This window comes from Neovison vison, chromosome 1, assembly GCF_020171115.1.
Source record: "Neovison vison isolate M4711 chromosome 1, ASM_NN_V1, whole genome shotgun sequence".
NCBI lineage: Eukaryota > Metazoa > Chordata > Mammalia > Carnivora > Mustelidae > Neogale > Neogale vison.
In genome coordinates this window covers 165,404,569-165,428,367 of record NC_058091.1, presented here as the reverse complement: position 1 = coordinate 165,428,367, position 23,799 = coordinate 165,404,569, and the positions used below count along the sequence as shown (strand labels likewise).

The 23,799-nt window shown below is 50.4% G+C and overlaps 1 protein-coding gene, 1 long non-coding RNA gene and 5 other non-coding genes across 9 annotated transcripts; 4 read left to right on the top strand and 3 right to left on the bottom strand.

The window, feature by feature from the left end:
* Positions 1-1,345: 1,345 nt before the first annotated feature.
* LOC122915461 lies at positions 1,346-10,467 on the bottom strand. Its single transcript, XR_006386054.1, has 4 exons — positions 10,398-10,467; positions 4,808-4,958; positions 2,800-2,971; positions 1,346-2,473 (listed from the first exon to the last, which is right to left on the bottom strand). It is a non-coding gene; the product is annotated as an uncharacterized LOC122915461 (long non-coding RNA).
* Positions 6,459-6,531, bottom strand: TRNAK-CUU. The gene has a single exon. It is a non-coding gene; the product is annotated as a tRNA-Lys (tRNA).
* TRNAA-UGC lies at positions 7,012-7,083 on the bottom strand. Its single transcript has one exon. It is a non-coding gene; the product is annotated as a tRNA-Ala (tRNA).
* TRIM7 (tripartite motif containing 7) lies at positions 9,616-17,582 on the top strand. Of its 3 annotated transcripts, none has more exons than XM_044262202.1 (8): positions 9,616-10,137; positions 11,058-11,153; positions 12,259-12,489; positions 13,257-13,279; positions 13,577-13,692; positions 14,198-14,233; positions 15,686-16,224; positions 16,689-17,582. In XM_044262202.1, the coding sequence occupies exons 1-7, from the start codon at positions 9,631-9,633 to the stop codon at positions 16,195-16,197; spliced, it is 1,521 nt and encodes a 506-aa protein (XP_044118137.1). In that variant the 5' UTR covers positions 9,616-9,630; the 3' UTR covers positions 16,198-16,224; positions 16,689-17,582. The 3 variants fall into 3 exon arrangements, with proteins under 3 accessions (XP_044118137.1, XP_044118131.1, XP_044118144.1); XM_044262196.1 differs by having other exon boundaries at positions 9,631-10,137; positions 16,693-17,582; XM_044262209.1 differs by lacking the exon at positions 9,616-10,137 and having other exon boundaries at positions 11,147-11,153; positions 12,262-12,489.
* Positions 17,583-20,414: 2,832 nt separating this feature from the next.
* Positions 20,415-20,487, top strand: TRNAT-UGU. The gene has a single exon. It is a non-coding gene; the product is annotated as a tRNA-Thr (tRNA).
* Positions 20,488-22,922: 2,435 nt separating this feature from the next.
* TRNAP-UGG lies at positions 22,923-22,994 on the top strand. Its single transcript has one exon. It is a non-coding gene; the product is annotated as a tRNA-Pro (tRNA).
* Positions 22,995-23,296: 302 nt separating this feature from the next.
* TRNAV-AAC lies at positions 23,297-23,369 on the top strand. Its single transcript has one exon. It is a non-coding gene; the product is annotated as a tRNA-Val (tRNA).
* The last annotated feature ends 430 nt before the right edge of the window (positions 23,370-23,799 follow it).

Here is a 23,799-nt window from a genome sequence, read left to right as displayed (position 1 = left end):
AAGGAACTAGGTGCATGGTTTATACCTGGGCAGGAGAGGGGGCTCCTTGGGTTCTGCGTTAGATGGTTTAGTAACAGAAATCAAAGTCTGAGGGCAGGAGTACGGCCAACACAGACTCCACTTTTGGCCCTCCATCCTCTTCAAGCCAGGGCAATGACCTCCCTCCCACTACATGTTCCAGGCCCGTGGAGGTTAATTAATGTCATGACACAGAATTTGGGAAGGCTTGTTCTGATCTTCCCTAAAGTGGCACACAGAAGGCACCACTCTAGGTAACTAGTAGAGATCCTTTGATGTACAGATGGCGCCACTTTAGATAACTACCCTCTGACCTCACCACCATATTCCTCATTCCATAAAATCTAGGGATTAAGGTCTGGACTGCACAGAGAATAGCTGTGGAGAATGGCCCAGCACCGCCTGGATGGTCTGTCCCCACCCATAGTCCCTATCAGTAAGTTATCCTGAATGAAACTCACCATAAGCGATATGGAGTGGCTTGCTTTATTTTTTCTCTCTTAATGTGCCTTCTCACTCTAGAGGATACATTACTGGCTCTCCACCTTCTAACACTAAGGAGTGGAGTGGGCGGGTAAGAGAGAAGTAAGGAGTTCAGTCTTGAACAGGTTGGACATGTCGAAATGTCCAAGACACATGTATCTGAAGCTTGGGGAGAGCTGTCTTTGCTGGAGCCACAGATGGGTGGGGTAGAGGTTGAGTCAAGCTGTCAATCGCAGTGTGACTCTCCAGGGAGATAGTCCTGAGTAGACAGATGGAGGAGTCAGAATAGGAGTAAAGCTAGCAATGAAGCTTCCACTGAGGCCAAGGGAGTCAAGATGTACAAAAAAAAAGAGGAACAGATCTATAGAGTCAAATTCCATACATGGTCTAGTAAAGGAATGTGATAAGGCCTCTATGGATTGGGCCACCTGCAGGCCCCTGGTGATCTTAATGAGAGAACTAGACTCATACAAGAGGACCTCCTGCCCAGTGGTTAGGTGGATAGGGGCTTACAAATTGAAAACGCTCAAGGATCCCAACTCAGCAGAACTCCACCTCTATTCCAATTCCTGTCTCCACAGGTCTTCCAGAATCAGCATAGGTGACCAAAAAAACCCATTTTGCAATATTAAATCATCAATAATAATCTTACATTTGCAGATATAGAGATCTACATATACCATGTGTTAAGCCTCATCCCAATTATAGACATTCAATGCTAGAATTGATTAGTTTTATTTTTAGAAAATACTTAAAAGATTTAATTACATTTCCAAATTTTAAATTTTCAGCTTTATTTAAATAACATTGACTTAGAATTTGGTATTTCAATATCCTTTTTATTTTTAATAGATAATTCCACCTAATTTAGAAGAAACAATCATTTCTGAAGCATATGTAAAACTAATTTTATTTTTGGCTAATTTATATCTACATTTTGATGAAATATATTCAAAGCTCATATTCTTTGAATGTGTTTACCATTTCCTTAATCCTTTAGATCGTTAGTGTCAATCCAGCTCAAAATGGGTGAAAACTTAAACCCTCAAGCTGTTTTGCTAGAGGAAAGAGACAAAAGGGAGAGAATTATCTAGTCTCAAACCTCCAAAGCTGCATTTACCTTCCTTGCTGCGAAGCCTGCTTTCTTTCATTCCCTGTTTTGTTTTGAGTTGCTGAATGTGACCGGTTTCCGGATCTACTAATCAGTGGAGCTGGGCAGTTAGACAATATTACCGGGGGCCACGAGGAATGGTTCTAAGAGCTCTGCCTCCCCGGTTGGGTAGAGACCCTGGCAGTGTCCATGACTATAAGTCTTATTAGACTCATGAAGCAACCACACAATTATCTGTTTCTGTAGTGTAGTGGTTATCCCATTCACTTAACATGTGGAAAGTCCCTCATTCAAAACTGGATGGAAACACTAAGAAGTCATTAGTGTTTTTCTCTTTATCTAGAACAGTTTCAGTGAATTTGTTTACTTCAGTCATCTGTCTTTGGAACCTACGTGCATATATGTTTGAATACTTTTTCTATTTTTACACGTACTCTTGTCTTTTCTCATTCTTGACCCGTTCACTTCAACCAATATAGTCCAGGCCTCGAGGTCTGTGGTATTAGAAGGTGGTGGATGTCTTTGGAGCACTGCTTCAAAGAACTTACGAGCGTGATGGGTTAAAAGGCAACAAAAGGCAAGAAGGCCACGCAACCACACATGAAATATTAAAAAGTGCAAGCAGGCATGAGCTGGAAATATATGGTGGAAGTCAGGCAGGCCAGGGAAAAGTACTCTCAGGGAAGACCTAGTGGTGGTAATTACCGCACCAGGTGCACGCTCTGTGCTGATGGTGTCTGGTCCTGTTTTAGGGGTCAGCCTCAAAGGAGCCTGACCACCCTGGGAGGTAGGTAACTTTGTTGTCCCCGGTTTCCAGGTGACGCCGCTGACGCACAGACACTTCACAGAGGGTGAGGGAACCTGGGGGTACAGGAAACAGAAGTGGAGCTAAAGGATGGAGGAGAGGAAAAGCCGCAGGGCACCGAGAGAAATTCAAGCAAGCCCAGCGGGGAAAGCAGCTTTGGTTCTGCCCGCGGACTGTTAGTGATTGGCTGGGTGAGGCCAACGGCGGCGATGGCGGCCAGTCCACACCACCGCCACTCCCACGTGCAAGTTTAAATTCTTCTACCCCCCTGGTTTCACTCTCAGCTTGGGGCCTCCATCCACCTGTCCTCAGGGGGCCCACCCCTGCTCCTCCAAGTGGCGCCCTACTGCCGCTCCCCGCGTGCCCCCTAAGGCAAACCCACCTGATGTATATACTGCATTCCTCTCACTGTGTCCTCCTCAGCGGTGGTGAACCGTCAAAAGGACCATCAGTCCCTCCAGAGGTGTCTCACCCAGCTGCCCTCTTCACCCAGCCTCACTGGCAGCTCTTTGGTCTGGAGCCTGTGGGATGCTGCAGGTGTGTAGAAACAGGCTCTAGAGTTCAAGGGGGGAAAGAAAGTGAAAGCTTCAGGGAAGCAGCCCAGCAACTTTTGGGGGAGCCCCCCAAGCCCAATATCATTACTGTACAAAATTACTTACCTAATTTTTTAAATCTCTCACTCATAAGTATATAATCTTTTGCTTTATTTTAAAAAATATTTTTATTAGGAAATTTAAAGTAGAGACAGTGGTATTATGAAATGCCAAGTACCCATCATCCAGCTTCAGTTTTCTCTCTTCTACAATTCCAATTTTATCTCTTCCCACCCCACTGGCTCTATCTCAGAGGGTGAAAAGAACTGTGAGAAAATTAATGAGAGAGATCTGACAGAGTGGAAAGCAAACAGAGTACAGCATTAGAGAAGGGCTAAAAAAGATGTATCAGAAGAGGTAACAGTGAGCTTAGTCAGGAAAAAAGGAGCCAGCCTTTCAAAGATCTTGGGAAGAGGCCTTCAGGAGAGGGAGCTGAGTGTTGGAAGGCTCCAAAGTAGGAGTGTGCTTGGTGGATTCAAGACGAAAAGAAAGACCAGGAACTTGGAGGATAAGGATTCACAGCCATACCTCCCTGGCTCTGACTTCTGGTGCAGCTGCTGATTTTGTTTACAAGTGGTTAGAAAAATGTGTGGAGGACACCGGATCTATACTCTTAAGAGGACTTCCAGGCTAATGAGAAATACAGTAGGACTTCGATATGGAGTTTTTAAGGACAGATAATGAACACATAGGCTCATTCAGAAGATTGCAAGTAGACAATACACGTGGTGTTTCTAACTGCTATGAGTTGGTGGTTAGGGAGACAACAGCAGCAACTGAGGTTCAGGTCCTGGCTCTGCACTCTAGCTGTGACCTAATCAGTGCCCCCTTCTCCTCCATACTCAGTGGGGGTTCAGTCCATAATTGTCACCTGGAATGTCTAAAAGAAAATATCACCAGTGGCTCAGTTGTTCAGAATGACGGCTTTTGATAATCACAATTCATGAAGGAACTAGTTAAAGGAACTAGTAACTTTTCCTGTTCCAGAAACTGCTGGTTTGATTTAAAAAACAACAGTATTAGTAAATTGAACTTCAAACCTTGAGAAAAACTAGGCTTTAACATTTACAACTAGATAAATTGAATATTAATCACACAACAAGTTCGTGTTTTTTTCTATATTAAAAAACCTTCCTTAGTCCTTGGACATTAAACATCTCAAATGACAGCAGAGAGAGTTTCCCAAAATATCCAGTGATTTTAATCCAGTTGGTCCTGACACAAAATGGAAGAGCAGGTCATTCTGGGTCATCTATTTGGCCACTGTTCCTTTAGCATGCAGTCCTCCAGAATTAGGTTGCTCTGGTTGACATTTTGTCTTCCTATTTGCCCCAAATTTACATTCCCCAGGACAACACCATGTGACCGAGACCTGCCTTTTATTTAGGGGATTTTGCACCCACAAACAAATGTGATATACTATAAACAGGGCAGCATTTGATGGTAGTTGAACCATTTCTCCTGATGCTACACAGACCCTAAGAGAAAGGCTTTGCCAACTCTAGTAAAGGGAAACCACTGACTGTTAAAGAGTTGATATTGGAGTATTTTTAGACTAGCTAGAAAATAGCCGTAAATAGCTTAAACGAGGAGATAATTTTCAGTCTCAAATGAGGTTTTAAATGAAAATATTCAAGAGGATGGTTGATTTATTTATTTATATGTAGATCATATATTTATATAATTATATAAGTAAATTATAAATTATATATAATTATCATAAACCACAAGTCACATGCATGCTAATAATTTAAATATGCCCCATATGACACCAAGACCAAGTGGAAAATCACATACAAATTTAATTTCTTGTATTTACTTGGATTCTTTCTGTCCAAAGGAGAAAATTCTCAGAATAAGAAATAATTGAGGCCTTTCCAGTGGTGTCGTGGCTTTGCAGTGATGTCATGGTTTTGAAGAAAACATGATAGCCTTCACAGAAACAAGCCTGAAAAAAGAAAAATGATGTTGTCCTATAGAAGCCATAAATAAGAGTGACGCTGATCTTCAGAATCTTTTGCCTGAGTATGTTCCTGTGAGCTGCAAAAGGAAGGCCCCTCTTCCCATCAGACAGTGCCCTGCAATGGATATCATCTTATCTTGTAGGACAAGCAGTGAGGGAATTTTGGGGGGATAGAGTCATGTCAGATTTGTTAAAGCTGCCCGTTGTCACCAAAGCAGTGGAGAAATAGGCAACATGGTTCATGGCTGACAGGAAGGATTATCAATCACCCCGTAGGATCTACAGTCCAGTGATTTATTTCCATAAAGTTACAATCACATATAAACCTTGACCCAGCAATCTCACTCCCAGGAATTTGGCCCACAGATATGAGTGCAAAAGTGCAAAATAACAACACTAATACTTATTTACTGCAGAATTTATTATAATAACAAGAGATTGGAAACAATACAAATGTCCATCTGTAGGTGATCTGTTAAATAAACTATGAGTCATCGACAGGTGAACATTATGCAGCTGCAAAAAAAAGATTTAGAAAATTTTCTACATCTTGAGATGGAAAGATCTTCAAATATGAGTTATAATTATCTTTTTGTATAAAATAGAGGAAAATAGAAATATATTTGCATCAAAAGATATATGACTGTGCAAGACTATATACACAATTACAAAAATTGTTACCTAATGAGGGAAGATGATAGACACTTTTTGCTGAATATTTTTATGTATGGTTCAATTTTTTAACAGTACAGTGTACAACCTCAAAAAAATGTCTTAAAAACTCATTTTGTGGAACTCTGTGTTAAATGCTAAATTTTTTTGATTCTTCAAAAAATTAAACATAGAAATACCATATGTCACACTGGAATAAAAATTAGAAAGAAAAAAAAAAAAAGAAATACGTATGTTCTGCAATTCCACTTCTAGGTAGATCCTCAACAGAAGTGAAAACAGGAACTTGAACAGATATTTGCACACCATGCTAATAGCCACATTTTTCACAAAAGCCAATAGGGCAGAAGGAACCCAACCAAGTGTTTATAGACAGATGAAGGGTTAAAAAAAAGTGTAGCAAGTGGATATATATATAATGGAGAGTAGTCATAGTGATAGTAGAATGGTGGTTGCCAGAGGCTAGAGGAAGGACAGAATGAGGAGTTAGTATTTCCTGATGAAAAAGTTGTGGAAATGGATGGTGGTAATGGCTGCACAACTGTGTGAATGTGTGTAAAGCTACAGAACTGTACATGTAACAATTAGTGAAACAGGAAGTTTTATTATGCATATTTGAACAATATTAAAAAACTAATAATTCACATACACTTCTATAAAATTCATTTTGTTAGCAGTAAATCATAAATTAATGAACAAAGCTATATCCACAAAAAAACCTATATCCACAATATCGCACGCAAGAAATTTCCAGAATAGAATTTCTCTGTTCGTCCGGAGGGAGTCAAGAAGTGAACCAAAAAGGACACATAGCGCCCAACGTGGGGCTCGAACCCACGACCCTGAGATTAAGAGTCTCATGCTCTACCGACTGAGCTAGCCGGGCGCCTGAGAACCTGGATTTCAACAATTCTTAATTCAAGGTAGGATTCAGGTTATAGGACGCTTCAGACATAAAAGGGGGTTTATTTGCAAACTCCAGCCGCTAAGAAGACCTGAAAATTCAACCTCCGCAGATCCTGCCCGACCGCCCCTTCCACCTGGGTCTGTTTTTGGCTTGCTCTGCTCTGCCAGCCACCCGGCCTTTTCCCACTCCCGGAAAGCGCAGGGCGCAAAGGAGGGGGAAACGTGGGCCTCCTGATGTCATTAGCACGCTCACCTTGTGATATTTTAATCAAGAGGTTAGAGGTAGGGTCTGGGGATTGGAGTGGGTGAGTCCCGCCACTGCGGCCGCCGGCGAGGTTTCCACTCTGGGCGAACTCCAAGATGCGGGATTTCCCCTGCGGGATTTCCCCTTAGGGCTCTGCGAACATTCGCCGTTTGGAAACTTGGCACGGAAGGAAAAAAAGGAAAGCGCAATACCAGCTGGAGATGCCGGGGATCGAACCCGGGGCCTCATACATGCAAAGCATGCGCTCTACCACTGAGCTACATCCCCACTCTCCTAGAACCTTCTCTGTACATTCCCTTGGCTGCTTATTAGTATGGACAGTGGGTGTGCGACGAGCCTAGTAAGACAGCCCAGATGCTTGCAAAGCCGGTCGGGCAGAGCTGGAGGTGTGTTCTAGCCCTTCACTGACTCCAGGGCAGCGGGTATCCATTGAGGGACACTGGCGGGGAGAACAGGGCCAGAATAAACACCCGAAGGCAGCCGTGGAAAACATAGGGGAAACCATCAAGCACGATGCCCCAAATGAATTGTGAGCCAAAAAGGGAAAGTAAGGAAGTCTGTGTACAGGCTGCTACGTTTGTTAACCAGGAAGAACGGGAGTGTAGTAAACGACATAATATTTGTGTAAAAATAATTCACAATCAGAAAGTTGATCGTTTGGGATGGAAGGAGACTGGAGCATAGACCCTGGGCACATTTTTCGCTGTGAACCACATCTGTAAATCTGAATTTGGAACCACGTTTTAATCAGTTCAACCCAAGACAAGTTTACTTTTCTTACTGTGCAACAAGAATTGCTCTAGAAACCTGGGGGTCCAGCCACGAACAAAACTGACACAGTCATCTCCTCTAACAGCTCAAATTCCAGAGTGTTAGAGAGAAAACAGAGCCAGGTTGAAGGACAAGAGTGTGGTAAGAGGTGATTTTAAACAGTGTTGTCCCAGCCGGCTTTGCTGAGAGATGACATTTGGAACAAGAACTGGAAGGAGGTGGGAAGTATGGGAAAGCCACGCAAGTATGGGAAAAGAGAGGTCCCAGTAAAGGTAAAAGCCGTTCAAAGGTGCTGAAATAGTATCTTGCTGGCATTTTGCAGGAATAGCAAGGCAGTCCCTGTGGGAAGAGAGGAGTCAACAGGGAAGAGTGATAGGAGATGCAGGTAGAGAGGCTGGGTGCAGGGGGTGGGGTCAAAGAACAGGTAGGGCCTTTGGAGGATTATAAAAGACTTTAACTTTTACTTTGAGCAGTGGGAGCCAATGGAGGGTCTGAGCAGAGGAGAACTTAAAATTGATCTGACTCAACATTTCAACAAGACTGTTGAAGACAACAAGACAGAGCTGGGTGGAGAAGCTGGGGTAGGGCAGTGTGACCAAAGGGGAGAGAACTGTTGTGATCATGAGGTCATTGGAGATGGTGCAGTGGAGGGTGTGAGTGAGGACACACAGGGGATTGAGGGTGGAGCATGTGCATTTTTTCCTCTTGGGAGTCACAGGGAGGACTCCCAGTTTGGCCTGAGCACCTGGAGGGATGGAGTTGCTGTTACATGGGGTGGTGTGGGGAAGGCTCTGGAAGGAACAGGTGGAGGGGCAGATTAGAAGTACAGTTGTGGATATGGTGAGTGTGTGATACCCCTTAGAACATGCTACTGGGAGTGGGATGTGAGAGCCAAGAACAGCAGGGGATGCTGGGTGGGGATGTGTACTGTGGCATCCGCAAGAGGGTCTTTCAAGCCAAGGAAGTGGAAGAAATCAGGAGTGAGTATAGACAGAGGTCCAAGAACTGAGCAAGTGCAGGAAGAGGAGGAGGAACCCACGAGGGAGGCCAAGAAAAAAGTAGGAGAGCCAAGGACTACAGCATCCACAAAGATGCCTGGGAAGAGTGTCAGCAAGGAGGAAGCATCAGAGGAAAGGGCAGGTGAGGTAGGCCCGAGGAGGAGCCTTTGCCTTTAGGTTACTGAGGTCACTGGTGACTTTGACAAGAGTCGTTTCTGAGGAGGGTGGTGTCTAATGCCCGCCCCGAGTGCCCTTTGGGAATGAGGAATGGTGGTGGAACCAAATATTCTTGGCAATTCTGGAGGGACAGTAGAGGACGGGGTTCGTTTGGTGGAGATTCAAGTGGGAAAATGTATTGTAAATGTATTATTTGTTCAAAGCCAAGAATTAAAGAAAGAATAAACAAGGGGGAGAACAACGGTGGGAGAAGAAGCCACAGAAGTGGATGCAAGGCACGCTTGGGGGTGGGGGCAAGAGCCACGTTCCAGACCCTAAATTTAGCTCAGCCCTGGTCCAGGAAAAACCTGCACTCCGGGAACCTGACACTGTGGCCTGGGCGCTAGGCCCTTGGCCCGGCCGTGCTAGGTCGGGCTCGGGAGTGGCGCCCAGCTGGGTGTGTGCGCCTACCAGTCCAGGCCCGTTTCCCACGGCTGACTGGGTCAGGCCGGGGGTGCCTAGAGAGGCTTGCGGAGGGTCTGGGCGAGGTGGGGGGGCGGGCAACGGAGAGGGGACGCCAGGGGACGGAAGAGGCTACAGATCAAAGCCAGTGTTTGAGGGGCCCTGAGTGGGGCCCACGGCGCCAGCCAGCACTTGGATCCGATCGATAAATACGGTCTGGCCCGCCCACCGCGCGCTCGCGCGGGTCTAGCTTCCCGGCCGGGCAAGCTCTCAGCTCCGGTCTCCACCAGCCCGGCTCCAGCCCCGCCCTTCCTCTCCCAGTGGGTGCTCGGAGGCCGGACCTGGCCAACCCACTCGGAGCCGCGGCTCCGAGTCGGGCCCCTCTACTTCCCCAGCACCGCCCGGCTCAGGCACGCCGAGGGAGCGCATGGCGGCGGTGGGGCCGCGGACGGACCCCGGCGCCGGGGCCGAGGCGCTGGCACTGGCCGCGGAGCTGCAGGGCGAGACCACCTGCTCCATATGCCTGGAGCTGTTCCGCGAGCCGGTGTCCGTCGAGTGCGGTCACAGTTTCTGCCGCTCCTGCATCGCGCGCTGCTGGGAGTGCCCCGGCGTGGGAGTCCCCGCGGCGTCCCGCCCGCTGCCCGGCCCGCTGCCCTGCCCGCAGTGCCGAGAGCCCGTGCGACCCGGCCAGCTGCGGCCCAACCGGCAGCTAGCCTCGGTGACCACGCTGCTGCGGCGCTTCAGTCTGCCGGCGGCCGCGCCGGGGGAGCGCCGGCCAGCGCAGGCGGCAGTGGCCGGGTGCGTCCAGCACGGCGAACCACTCAAGCTCTACTGCCAGGACGACGGGCGCGCCATATGCGTGGTGTGCGACCGCGCCCGCGAACACCGCGCGCACGCAGTGCTGCCGCTGGACGAGGCTGTGCAGGAAGCGAAGGTGAGCGCCGCGCCCTGCCCCCACCCCCGCGCAGACAGCCAAGACCCAGCTCGCGCGGCGTTCCCGCGCGCGCGGCGCAGACGGCCGGCGGGCAGGCGGGGGGCCCGGGGGAGACCCTGCCTCTTTCCTCCTTTGCCGAGCTACCCAGCGCTGGGTGCTGAGTGCGGCTCTCGCTGTGTCGCCGCTGCTCCGCCAACACCACCCTCCCACCCATCCTCGAGTTTCCCTCGGGGCTCCCTACTGGCCCGCCTTCGCGATACCTCCACGGACTTGGCGATTCTCTCCACGGCTTCCAGCAGTGTCTCAGCCACACCCACACTTCCCTGCCCGCTCTCTCAGCCCTTTTCCTGGGCGTGGCGCTGTGCTGCGCCCTCGCGTCCTGGGGCCGAGTGGGACGGCCTTCTGAGGGGTTGGGGCCAGGCAGTGGGGGACTCCTGGGTTGAGTAGAGAACCAAAGGCAGTCTTGGGCTGTGTCAAAGATACGGATCTGGGGCAGTCTCTTCCCTGCCTCCTTTCTGGGGTGTCCACAGAGGCTATGGGCACACAGCCCCCAGTCTTTCTTTATCCTTACTCCACTCCAGCCCTCCCATCCAGGAGGCTTTCTGATGGTGAGGAGGAAAGCAGAGGGGAAGACTAGGTAGGCTGGGCTTGTACATAGCCTGCATTTCAGCTTGTATTGTGTACAGATGGTCTTTAGGAAATAAGACCTTGGGGCTTAGGAGTTACCCTTCAGTTGCCTTCTTCCCTTATGTGAGCCTGTGCGGGTGGTAGCCATCCCTATATCCAGATATGGCTTCAACCCTGCCTCCTCTATTCAATGAAGAGGTTCTCTTTCTCCTGGATAGCTCCAGAAAGGCACAAGTTGGGGTTTCCAGAGTCCTCCCCCCATAATGTCTCCCTTCTCACCCCCCCCCCCGCAGGAACTCCTAGAGTCCAGGCTGAAGGTCTTGAAGAAGGATCTGGAGGACTATGAGGTGTTTCGTTCCACGGAAGAGAAGGAGAGCAAGGAGCTTCTGGTGAGCTGAGCACCCCCCAGGTGCTCCCCCAGGTGGGCCCTCTTTCAGTGACAACAGAGGACCACCCACCATCCTGGCCCTGTGGGGGCATTCTTTAAAAAGAAGTAAAGTCAAGAGTGAAAATTGGAGGGATGACAAATGTTAAAGGAGAACATTTAGCTGAGTAAAATTTGCAGATATTATTGTCTTTATTCAGCAATTCATGAATGGGGCAGCAGCCCATCTAGCAGATAGGAAAGAACTCTGAAAGGGCATCTGGGTGGCTTGGTTGGCTAAGCGTCTGCCTTCGGCTCAGGTTGTGATCCCAGGTCCTGGGATTGAGCCCATGTCGGGCAGCCTGACTCTCTGCCTGCTGCTCCCCTTTTTTGTGCTCTCTCTTTCTTTCTCTCTCAGACAAAAAACAAAAACAAACAAACAAACAAAAAACCCCAAACTCTGAAAAGCTATACAAGGCAAAAGATTTTATAGGCAGAAGGGAGCAGGAACAAGGAATTTATACTATGCCAAAAAGCAGATTGGTTATTACAAAGTTACTTTCCCTCTTGGGGAGGGTAGGGGTTTATCAGGTAGTTACTTAACTAATGCTGATCAGGGGATTTTTGCTTGTCTTTTTAAAAATTCTATTTCTGGGAAAATTGAATCTGTAATTACATCTCTGTTTCCTGGTATGGGACTTAGCATGGGTGACTCCATTTTGGGCCCCCGGTCTTGTTTTTAACTCAAAATACATGTGTTTGGGCATGAGGAGGAAGTGACTTCAGTTTAATCCATACAGTGGCTCTGAGAGACCCTATTTTATTCTTCCTCCTTTCCAAATGAGACAGCTATAGCCCGGGGTGGTTCTGTGGCAAGTTTGCTGTTGCTGTAGGTTGGTGAGAAAGCACATTTGTGACAGGGGATTTGGGAGCATGTGTTGAAGCTGCTGTGTGCTCAGAGTTGGGATATTTAAACTAGAGGATGTGGGTGGTGGGTATGTATAGGTGAGCCTCTGACCCCTAAACAGTGAGGTGGGTGGAATTCTGTCCGGTGGGATGACTGAGGCTACTCTCCAAATGCTACATCTTGATGTGCCATTGCCTGTCCAACTTCTACTTTCCTGACACAGAAGCAGATGGCAGCTGAGAGAGAGAAGGTGAGCGCAGAGTTCCAGGCACTGCGGGCCTTCCTGGTGGAGCAGGAGGGCAGGCTCTTGGGCCGACTGGAGGAGCTGTCCCGGGAGGTGACACAGAAGCAGAATGAGAACATAGCTCAGCTTGGGGGTGAGATCACCCAGCTCTCCAAGCTCAGCAGCCAGATCCAGGAGACATCTCGAAAGCCTGACCTTGACTTTCTCCAGGTGAGTCTGGATTGGCCAGAGGTATGAATCATTTATCCTAAGGCATCACAAATGGCAAGTGAGAACAGAGTCAGATTCTGTGAGTTTAGTAGAATCACATACTTGAGCAGAAGAGGACTGGAGAAGACTGCCCCGATTCTCCCGAGTTAAAGATATAAAAAGATACAAAACTTTCTTGACCTCGAGCCACAATAAAGATCTTTCTGGTTTTACTCAGCGATTCATGAATTCATAACAGACAGAAAGGAGATCCAAAGAGCCATATACAAGGCATAGAGAAGCCTTGTGACAAAAGTCTCAGAAAAGAATGCTTCTCTTTAATACATGCATTTGATATTTTGACATTTTCTACTCTACTTTCTTTGAAAGTAAATAGTCACGATCCACAAATAAACATCACAGGTCACAAATGGGTCAAGCATGGTCATTTAAAAGATGCTGATCTGAGTGACCAGTCATTGCCAAAGGACTGTTCTTATCTGGGGTGGTGTCGAGAGCGCAGGAAACACTGGATCCCAGCACATGGCTCCAGTGATGAATCTGTAATGAAGGGAGCCTTTCCAAAGCTGTGGGAAGGGAGGTGATGAGACACCCAGTCATCAGCCACCAGCAGAAAGCCATTGCCATCTAGACCCATGCAGATGGTGGGGGCTGGTACACCATACTGCTTATTCCTCTAGAAGCAGGACAAGAGACCAGTTTATTTTATCAAGGGTGACTGGAGGTTACCTGATGCTGAGTTGGTTTTCTTTTATCCTTCTTTCCAGGAATTCCGAAACACACTAAGGAGGTGAGTGGACCTAAGAGTTACTTAGGCCTCTCCAAGCTGGCTCTTCTCTTTTTCCACTGAGCTGTCTCTCTTCACTCCCTCACCCCTGACCCCTCACCTCCCAGCTCCTACACTGTCTTATCTGTGTACCTCCCCAAGGCAAATGTCCACCTGCCTGGCTGTGGATATTTTGCTGTAAGATCAGCCTCTCCTTTCTTCAACTCTCCCCAGCAGGAGGACCTTGCCATCCTAATTGTCTTAGCCCATTGGGAATAGGACAGTGTTTGGGGGGCCTTCCTCAGGGTCTTTGTCCTGCAGATGCAACAATGTGCCTGGCCCCAAGCCAACCACGGTCTCTTCTGAGATGAAGAATAAAGTCTGGAATGTTTCCCTCAAGACCTTTGTCTTAAAGGGGTTGCTCAAGAAGTTCAAAGGTAAGAGGCCTGTGCTTGGGGCTGGGCCATGCAGTGCTGGTGGCCATGTTGTGTTTTGGTAGTTTAGGCACCAAGGATGTGCCTTTCCAAAAGCTATGTGAGAAAATAGGAGCTAGGGTGTGTCGAGGCCAGACTGGTGCAGGGAAATGGTGGTAGCAAATCCATTCAGCAGCAGCCCCCCATCTCCCTAGCACAAAGATTCCCCTAGGGACAGTCAGGGTAGAGGGGGATATAGGTGCACAAAGAGGGATGAGGAAGAAGAGCTCAGCTCAGACCAGCTCAGGCGAAAGAGGGGGAAGCTGGAGAGGTAGAACTAGGATACTGCCCTTCCCCATCCCTGACACTTGACCCAGTGCCTGCACATCAACTCTCAGCCTTTGGGGTATCTGGGGAGTGGGTGAGCTGGTAGGGCTATAAATGTCAGAGGAGGTGGTATTGCTATCATTGCCAAATAGACAATCTCCCCAGTCAGTTACACATACACTGCTTTGTTTCTCCTCCTCAGAGGATCTTCGGGGAGAGCTGGAGAAAGAGGAGAAAGGTACGATGGTTGTTGTGAAAGGGAGTTCCCATTATCTGGCCATGCAGAGAATCCAGTCCTTGCCCATGAGTTTTCTCTGGGCTTTGTGCATGTTTGTTCCTTCTGCCTGCCTGCCTCTGCTTTCTGTGTCTGCTTCCTCGTCCTTGCCTCCCAATTCTGGCTCCCTCAGGCTGCAGTGGGACTTGTAGGCCTATGAATTGTGGGTCACTCCCCTGGACCAGGTGCTCTCCCCTCTCCCCATTCCCATACAGACCGAGACCTCTCCTGGGGACACAGGTTGTATGTGTGTTGGGGGGTGGCGCGTTGGGGGTGGTCAGGGAAAGCAGGAGGAGACTGAAGAGAGGAAAGGAGGCAGTTCTGATTACTGCAGAGCTCTGGGGTGAATGGGAGCCAAACCCACAGGAGGGCAGGCGAGGGGAGGGCACATACTCCTGATGCTGATGACTGAACAAGCTAAGTCAAAATTTACCTTGGAACAGTCTAAACCAGCTGAGTCAGACCATGCCCCTCCTTTGTGCGGAACCCTGGGACAGCCCTTCTCCCTCACCACAGTCCTCACTGTGGTCTTCCAGGCTGAGGGATCAGGCCTCAGTGCACACTCTTCCCCTGGTTTCCTCTGTGCAGACATGACAAGCCCTCCTAGCTGCTCTTGAAGTACACCAAGCACACACCCACCTCAGGGCATTTGCACTGCATTGGCTGGGGCTCAGCCTGGTATATGCTTCCTCTAGACCTCAGTATATGTGGCTTCCTCACTTCCTTTATGTCATTGCTGAATTGCAATGAGGCTGAATTGCAGTGAGGCTTTTTCACTTTCCCTCGCCGCTCTGAAATTACAGCTTTCTCTCCTGATTCTTCTTATCATCCATATTTATGTTTTATTGTCTCTTCTCCCCTCCCCCCAGAAAGGAAGCTGCAGGAGGGCAGGGATACTGAACTGTGGGATTCCCCTGGGCAACAGCAGTCCTGGAAGATAGTAATTAGGACAAGTGTGCACATTTTAAGTTTTTATTATGAAAATTTTAAACATACACAAAAGTAGGAGATCTCAATGAATATTACATTCTCATCACACAACTTCAACTAATATTTTTCTTAAACACCCTTACCCACTTCTTCCCACTGGAAGCAAATCACAAATAAGTTCTTTCCATAAATATTTCCATAAATGTTATCTCAAGATATACTTAAAAAAATTAAAAAACCATGAAACCATAGTCACCATTAGAAAAGGTAACAGTTCCCTCCAGTATCTAGTGTTCAAAGTCCCCGCCCCCATTGTCTTTTAAATGGGATTTGTGGATCTCTTTGAACTGGGATCCCAGTCAGGTTCCTACCCTCCACCTGTCTGACTTCCCCGCGTGCTTGTGGGGGGGATGGCGGTGGAGAGGTAGCCGGGGAGGGCTGAGCGAGGGGCTTGCACGGGACGTCCCTCCCTGTGTCTGCCTTCAGTGGAGCTGACCCTGGACCCGGACACGGCCAACCCGCGCCTCATTCTCTCTCTGGATCTGAAGAGCGTGCGCCTCGGACAGCGGGCGCAGGACGTGCCCTGCCACCCACGCCGCTTTGACACCAACACGCGAGTGCTGGCGTCCTGTGGATTCTCCTCTGGCCGGCACCACTGGGAGGTGGAAGTGGGCTCCAAGGATGGCTGGGCCTTCGGCGTGGCGCGGGAGAGCGTGCGTCGAAAGGGCCTCACGCCCTTCACCCCCGAGGAGGGCGTCTGGGCGCTGCAGCTCAACAGCGGCAAGTACTGGGCGGTGACTAGCCCCGAGCGGACGCCCCTCAGCTGTGGCCAGCTGTCCCGCGTGCGGGTGGCCCTGGATCTGGAGGTGGGGGCCGTGTCCTTCTACGCCGCGGAGGACATGCGCCACCTGTACACTTTCCGCGTCAATTTCCACGAGCGCGTGTTCCCCCTTTTCTCCGTCTGCTCCACCGGCACCTACCTGCGAATCTGGCCTTGAGAGGGCTTCGTCCGCCTGCCCCAGACGGTGAGTCAGGCAAGGGTGCCTTCCTCCTTGTCCCGGCTGCCCAGGGGAAGCAGTGCCGGAGCCTCCTGGTGACCTCGGGCCTGCTCCCTCGCCGCTCCCCTGACTTGGCCTGGGCGACCTTGGAGGGGCTCCTGCAGACCCACAACACTGGAGCCAGCGGATCAGGCGATGTGGAAAAGGGTTCCGCGGGCACCTGAGCGGGGGAAGAGAGTCCTTGGCCCCTGGGGCCTGTCCTCTGCCTGCTGGCAGCAAGTGGATCTGGCCTGAGTTATGGGGAAGTGGAGGGGGATGAGGAGGGAGCCCACGTGCTGACCGAAGTACTTCCCATCTCTGGGGCTTCCTGCCTGGGCTTGGCATGGCCTCTGGTTCTGTCCAGCAGCACCAAACCCAGTGCTGTCAGTGCGCAGGGTCAGGCCCAGACAGCCCGATTCACCATCCCTTCTGGTTTCCCTTCTTGTCTGCAGTCAGCTCTGCCTCCAGACACCTGAATCCAGCCGGCCTGGGGTCTCTACTCAGAAAGGAGTGCTGTACTCCCTCCCAGCTCAGAGAACAGCCTGGGCCAGAACTGGAAGGAGATTCTTGACCTGTACACGAGAGGAAAGCCCAGGACCAGGCTACCTACCAGTACTCCTCAAGCTGATGATACAGAAAGAGTGATATGTACATTCTCAGCCACAATGACAGCCCTGTGTTCTCACAGATGCCTGAACCCCTTTTAGATGCCAAGGTATAGTCTCCCTTGAGTAAGGAGACCACAGGTTATGGAATTTTGAAACACAGAAGAGCATTTACGATTTTACAGACACAACTGCCATCAGGAGGGGACTGCACATAGCACAGACATGCCTCTGACATACCCTTTCTGGAACTTGGCAAATGTATGCCAGCAGCAGTCTAGTGCCAAGGTCTGTTCAGCCTGTGCCCTGGTGGGGTATTAATCCCTTGGCTGATTGTTCCCTAGCTTCTGTTTGGGTGGGCTTTGGGGAAGGGTGTTGGGCTGTTCCCCACTTATTGCTCCCCAGGGAAAAGGGATGAGGAGATGGAAATATAGACTGAGCTCATTTCTAGGGTAGCTGAGCTCATTCTTGACTCCCCCAGTCTGAGTGCAAGAGCACGGCAGGAGCAAAGGTTTCTGCTAGACTGGGTGAGCAGGTGTGTTTAAGTGTGTGAGCAATGTGTGCACATGTGTTAATATCTTGGATGGAGGGGGCAGGGGTGTATGTGTGTGGATTACAAAGAGGGCATTTATCAGCATGTGAATAAGGTTTAGGTGTTGCAAACAGACCTATGTCAGTTTTTTTTTTTTTTAAAGATTTTATTTATTTGTCAGAGAGAGAGAGGGAGTGAGAGCGAGCACAGACAGACGGAATGGCAGGCAGAGACAGAGGGAGAAGCAGGCTCCCTGCCGAGCAAGGAGCCCGATGTGGGACTCGATCCCAGGACGCTGGGATCATGACCTGAGCCAAAGGCAGCTGCTTAACCAACTGAGCCACCCAGGCGTCCCAATGTCAGTTTGATAAGACCCTATTTTTCATTTGTTGTTAAATATTAGCCACCCCATATTTAGGTCAGGGGCCTAGATCTCATCCCCCACTACCTGGTTACCTGGCTAGATGAAAGCCAATCTCAGCCTATTCTGTCCTGCACAGGTTTAGACAGGTGTGTGGGCACTTAGGGACAGTGACAACTGGATAGTCTGGTCTGCAGTCATGGTCTGCAGTCTGTGCTCTGTCCCTGAGAGGTTTCAAGCACACTTTGCATACAACGGTCTTACAGGGCAGGCATGATACTGTTCTAGAGGCAGACCCAGTGGACAAAGCACCAGGTAATCAGAATCCAGTGATTTATGGGCTGGGGACAGGATCATATAAGAGTCCAGCCTCAGGGGTGGCTGAGTCAGTTAAGTGCCTGGCTCCTGACTTCCGCTCAGGTCATGATCTCCAGTGGTGAGATCGAGCCCCTTGTGGGGCTCTGTGCTGGGCGTGGAACCTGCTTAAGATTACTCTCTTTCCCGCTCCATCTGCACAACTCCCCCCGCCCCCACACCAGCTCATGCTCTCTTTCTCCAATAGATAAATAAATCTTAAAAAAAAAAAGAGAGTCCAGGCTACAGTATTATTGTCTCATTCCAGAGGGTGAGTCCTATGTGGAGAGTAGCTTTAGAACACTATAGCCAATGCATGTATTTGAATACCACTAGTTTCCACAAGCAAAACCCATTTTTAACATTCACTTGCTAATTAAATTGGCTGATGTTATCATCAAGCCCTAATGGTATCTGGGCTTGTATGGGTTTTGCATTGAGTAGCACAGTTAAAGTCACATAACAACTGTGCTGCAGGATATATTACAGGTCACAGAAGGCGGGTGTCTGAAGAAGGTGCCTATAGGGCCAGGTCTGGGGACTGCAGGGCTGGCTGGCTGTGTGTGTATTTCCAGCTTTTGTGTTTGCAAATGGGATTGTGTGCCTACTGGAGTATGTGTGTTTGCAGAGTAACTACACAGACATCTATATATCTGAAGAAATATAACAACAGTTACAATAACAATCACAGATTGGGGATAAGAGACGCTCTCTTTTGGTCACCAGGGCAGTGTAGTGACTTCGGATATCACTCTTCGGGTGTGAGGGTTTGTGTGATTGTGTGGATTTTTCTTTCCCATCCTTTGGGCATCCCAAGATATGGGAGATGTTTGGGTCTCTGAAAGCAATAACTGGCTTAACTTGGTTCATTCAGATCCCACCTATGAATCCCAGATCCTTGAGTTGCATGAGCCATTTCCCTGAAAACAAAAAAACAAAAGACAAACAAACAAAAAAAAACCCCAACAACAACAGCAGACCATTACATGGCTCAGCCTGCAGACTGGAGGGCACCCACAGACCCAAGTCACCTGGCCTTGCAGGAACCATGGGGCAGGTTGGGCCACCAGGTCAAGGTCTACCACTTGTAGCCATCACACTGTTCTTTTAAGTTTTATCTCAAGTCTTTAATTCCAGTGAGTTAGCGTACAGTGTTTTATTAGCTTCAGGTGTACATTATAGTGATTCAACGTCCCTACATCACCCCGTGCTCCTCATGACAGGTGTACTCCTTAATCCCCATCCCCTATTTAACCCCTCTTCTCACCCCATCCCCTTGAGTAACCATCAGTTTGTTCTCTACAGTTAAGAGTCTATTCCTTGATTTGTCTCTCTTTCATTTCTCCCCCTTTGCTCATTTGTTTCCTAAATTACACACACGAGTGAAATCATATTTATCTTTCTTACTTACGTCCTTTAGCATTAGGCTCTCTAGCTCCATCCATGTCCTAGCAAATGGCAAGATTTCGGGTTTTTTTTGTTGTTGTTGTTTTTTGTTTGTTTGTTTGTTTTGTACGGCTGAATAGCATTCCATTGTGTAAATATACTCTTCTTTATCCATTCATCAGTGATGGACACTGGGCTGCTTCCATATCTCGGACACCCGACACTTTCTCATCTCCTGTCCCTCACTTGGGCTCTCATACTCTCCATGCCCCGTATCCCTTGGGCCTTTAGGGGCTCTTAGGAAACTGGTTCCGCAAGAGTTAAGGCGGGCCCAATGGGTTGCCTTTTCCTAATTTGTCTAATTTTCCTAATCCTTCACGCCCCGACCTTCTGATTTCTCCGACACCTTCTCTCGGGCTCTCCCTCCAGATCTCTCGCTGCCCAACTTAATCCCACCCTCCAAGCCCGCACCTGGATTCCTTCAGGACAGGCCTGTTCACACCCTCCCCCTAACACGTCCCTCGCAGCCCGGACCTCGTGCCCTCAAGCTCATACACAGCCAGTCTTGGCCCTCTCCAGCCAACGGGTCTTCTCCCGTGACCCCTAAGCCCCCGGAAGACCTCGGGCCCTCCTAAGCCCCGCCCGCTGGAGGTCCCACCCCTGCCCGCGTAGCGTCTCGTCTTCCTCCATCCCTCACAGCTCGGCGGGGCGCTCCGTCTGCCCTCTCTCTGCGGGTAGTTCTCTCAGGGTCTGCGGCCTGACCTGCCGCCTTTGACACCGGCAGACATCGCTGCTGAGACGACGGCGGCAACATTAGGCTCTCTTCGGTTGAAAGGCGGCGGCTCGCCTCTCAGCATTTGGCTCCTCCCCGCGGCACTTTGAGGCTGCGCGGTGGATGGTGGCGGTCAACTGCCCTTGCGCAGAGTCCTTACTTGCAGTTGGCTCCATAGCTCAGGGGTTAGAGCACTGGTCTTGTAAACCAGGGGTCGCGAGTTCAAATCTCGCTGGGGCCTTTACGCCGCTTTTTTTCCACTCCTTTGGAAAAGCGGAAGAGTAGTGAACCAACACAAATTTCTGTCCTCCTGGGAGCCAGGCCCTAGCTGGAACTGACTAGTCTTGGCTCCTCGAATGCGGGGTGACGAGAAGTGGCCGCATTTCCCGAGAAGCCAGACCCCCTGCACCCGTGTGTGGCGTTGCGGCCACAGGCTCCGCGGGCTCCGCGCAACCTCTCCGAAGCGGTCCCTCGCGCGTTTCGCTCGCTCTCGGGAAGTCTGCGGTGGATCCTTCCGTTCTCCTCTCACCCCACTCAGCCCAGGGCAGAGTCCTCGTCTCCTCTATCTTCGTTTAGTGGAGACGAGCTGTCTACACCCACCTTCCCACAACACACCCTGGGAACCTGTTTCAGTCGGGAGGGGGGCTAGGTTTAAGCCCCCGCTTGGCTTGCCCGTGGGTCCCCACAATCTAGGCTCTGTAGAGAGGTAGTCGCTCCCGAGGCCAGGTCGCTCCCGAGGTGCCCTGCTCCTGAGGGTGGGCTCATTGGGGTGGATGAATCCTGGGAGTCCGGGACGCGCAGGTGCCGGCAGGTGCAGGTGCGCTCCCGGCCCATGCCGGGCGCATCTGTCCGGACCTTGATGCAGTCTTGGCTCTTTGGATGCGAGCGGGCTGATGGGAAGGCCTGCGCGCCCATTCAACAGTCCACTCATCCTTTTTCCCGCATCTCCCCAGGGTTCCGCGAGTGGTTTTCTCCACTTTGGGGCACCGGGCCGGGTTGTTTCCGAAACCCACACGGCGCTGGAGTGCGGCTTGGAGTTACCTTGGGGACCTTTTTGAAGGTCCCATTTGACCGGACAGAGGGCTCCTGTGGGTTGGGATGGCGCGGCGGGTCAGGGTCGCCGCCTGGTCGTGTGCAGGCAAAGGCCGTGACAGGCGGGTCCCCAGCCCTCCCGGGAGCCTGGCTCCCTGCCTATCCGGCAGCGCCCCCATCGCTCTCTGGGGATATACTTGCATTTCGTACGCTTGACTTCCTTGAACAACATAAATGAATGAAAGTCAGTTTAGTATATATTAATTCTGTGTTTAAAAGGAAACCGAAATGGTTTTTAAAAATGGTTAAAAAATGTCGCACTGAAAAACTTTAGGGCAGATGTTCCCAGTTTTGGACGTCTGCTCGCACTTTTCTGATATAATCCCATAGAGAAAGGAAGCCAATGGCTTGCAACTCGGAGGCGGTCGTGACCAGGAGCGCGAGGACACACGGTGGCCCAGGACAGAGCCCATCCAACACTTTGCGCGCACGAAAGGAGGCGAGGACGGTGCCAGTTAAGGAAGAGGCCTGTTAGCATCTTGTGCTCCGAGGAAAAGGCCGAGGGGAGCATCGAATGGAGCGGTCAACGCAGAGGCCTGGGCAAGATCCTGGAGTGGCAGTGGGGACATGAGCACTGTGTTTCCTGGAAGAGGGTTAGCCCCATTCGTCTCCCACTCTGTTTTGCAACAATCTTCGTAGGGAATTTTTCTGGGAATTTTTGGGCCAGCTCTGAGTGGAGTTTCGTGAATTTTACATCAGGGAACCAAAATCAGTTTTTTAAAAAAATGGTTTTTTTTTTTTTTTTAATTTGTTTGTTTATTGTTTTTTAATTTTTTTTTTTTTTTACTTCCGAATAGCCCAGTGCAGTTAAAGCCTTTTGGGGAAAGCAGGTCCAAGACGAAGGAGGAGAGCGCCCTCACAGCCTTGGACTCTGGTTCGCCGCGAGCGAACTCCTGGGCAACCGCTTCCACGCCGAGAGCCGGGGCGGCGCCCAGCCTGCGCGACGAGTGCGCGCGCGCTCTGGTGCAAGCCTCCTGGGCTGGGCACCCAGGCACCGCCGCCGGTCATCTCGTTTCTGCCCTACACTTCTCTACATTTGCAAATAGCTTTGCAAAGCGTTACGTTGCTTTTCACATTTGCATTAAAACAAACAAACAAACACGAAAGCCCCCGTCCTTTTACCAGGCGCCCCACCTGAAGGGACCACTCGGGCTTCATTTCGCCCGTCGCGGCGCAAGACCCCGTCTGTCCCGCCTCCCCTCCAAACCCCGCTCCTTTTCCTCTCCCGGAGCACTCCAGCTGGTCCCGGACTTGGCGCCCAGGCCCGGGGCCTCCAGACTTGGGCCTCGCTTGGGCTCCCTCGGGCGGGGGGCTCTCCGTCCCCAAAGCGGAAGAGTGCCCCTGCCTGCTGTCCGAGGCGCGCTCCGGGGAGACTCTCCCAGCGCACGGATAGGGTTCGAGGGATCTGGGTACTTTCGCCGCGCGAGCTGCCCGCAGGTGAGGTTAACGGCGCATGCGGGGGCTGCGACCCCGAGGTCCAGGGGATAATTCCAAAACGTTAAAAATAAAAGTTGCCATTGGTGACCAAAACCTAGTCCAATTAGATCCAGATTATGGACTGAACCAAGAGGCTAGGAACAGGATGGCTCGTTGGTCTAGGGGTATGATTCTCGCTTTGGGTGCGAGAGGTCCCGGGTTCAAATCCCGGACGAGCCCGCTTTTTCATTTTACTTGGTTTTAAACTCCCATTTCTTCTCGGGCGGACGGCTGGGGTCTTAGGCAGGCAGATGGCGGACCCGAAAGTTCCGAGGGGCTGGGGGGGGGGGTCGGGCAGAACGGCAGGTGGAAGAGCGAGTGCTTCGCTCCGGAACCGACGGTTGCTCGCACAGCCCCTCGCGTTTGTTTTCCGCCGATTGGGAAAGCGGTGCCTTCTCTCCTCAGCCACAGAGCGCTGTGGTCACCGCCACGGAGGGCTTTCGCGATGATTAAGAACTTTACAGAGAAAACACTACCGGTAGGTTTCCGTAGTGTAGTGGTTATCACGTTCGCCTAACACGCGAAAGGTCCCCGGTTCGAAACCGGGCGGAAACAACTTCTGCGATTTTTTTTTTTTTTTCCTTCCTTTTCTTCCTGCTAGTTAAAATTTGGGGAGACCATGAACCAAACTCGGCCCCGGCTTAGAACATCCACCGTCAACTACTATTCCGGATTTATTACCCTGGGGTGTATTTGGAGACTGTACCAGACAAACCTGGCTTCGGTTCAGGACGTCCGCCACCCTCTCAGCCTAGTTGGAGACGTCGGCGCCTTTTGTGCGCTCTTCCAGGACGGAGGCAAGGGTGCCCGCCCCGCGCGCCTGTAACCACCTGCCCCAGCCCGACCTGCTGTCCGGAACACGCGCGCACAGAAGGCGCAGAGCGCGGCGTCTGGCCGCCCGCTGGGTGGGTGACACTGAAAGCGGACAGTGCCCGATTCCGCTTCGTCCCACTCTTTGCGATGGATAGCAAAACGGCACCTCGCG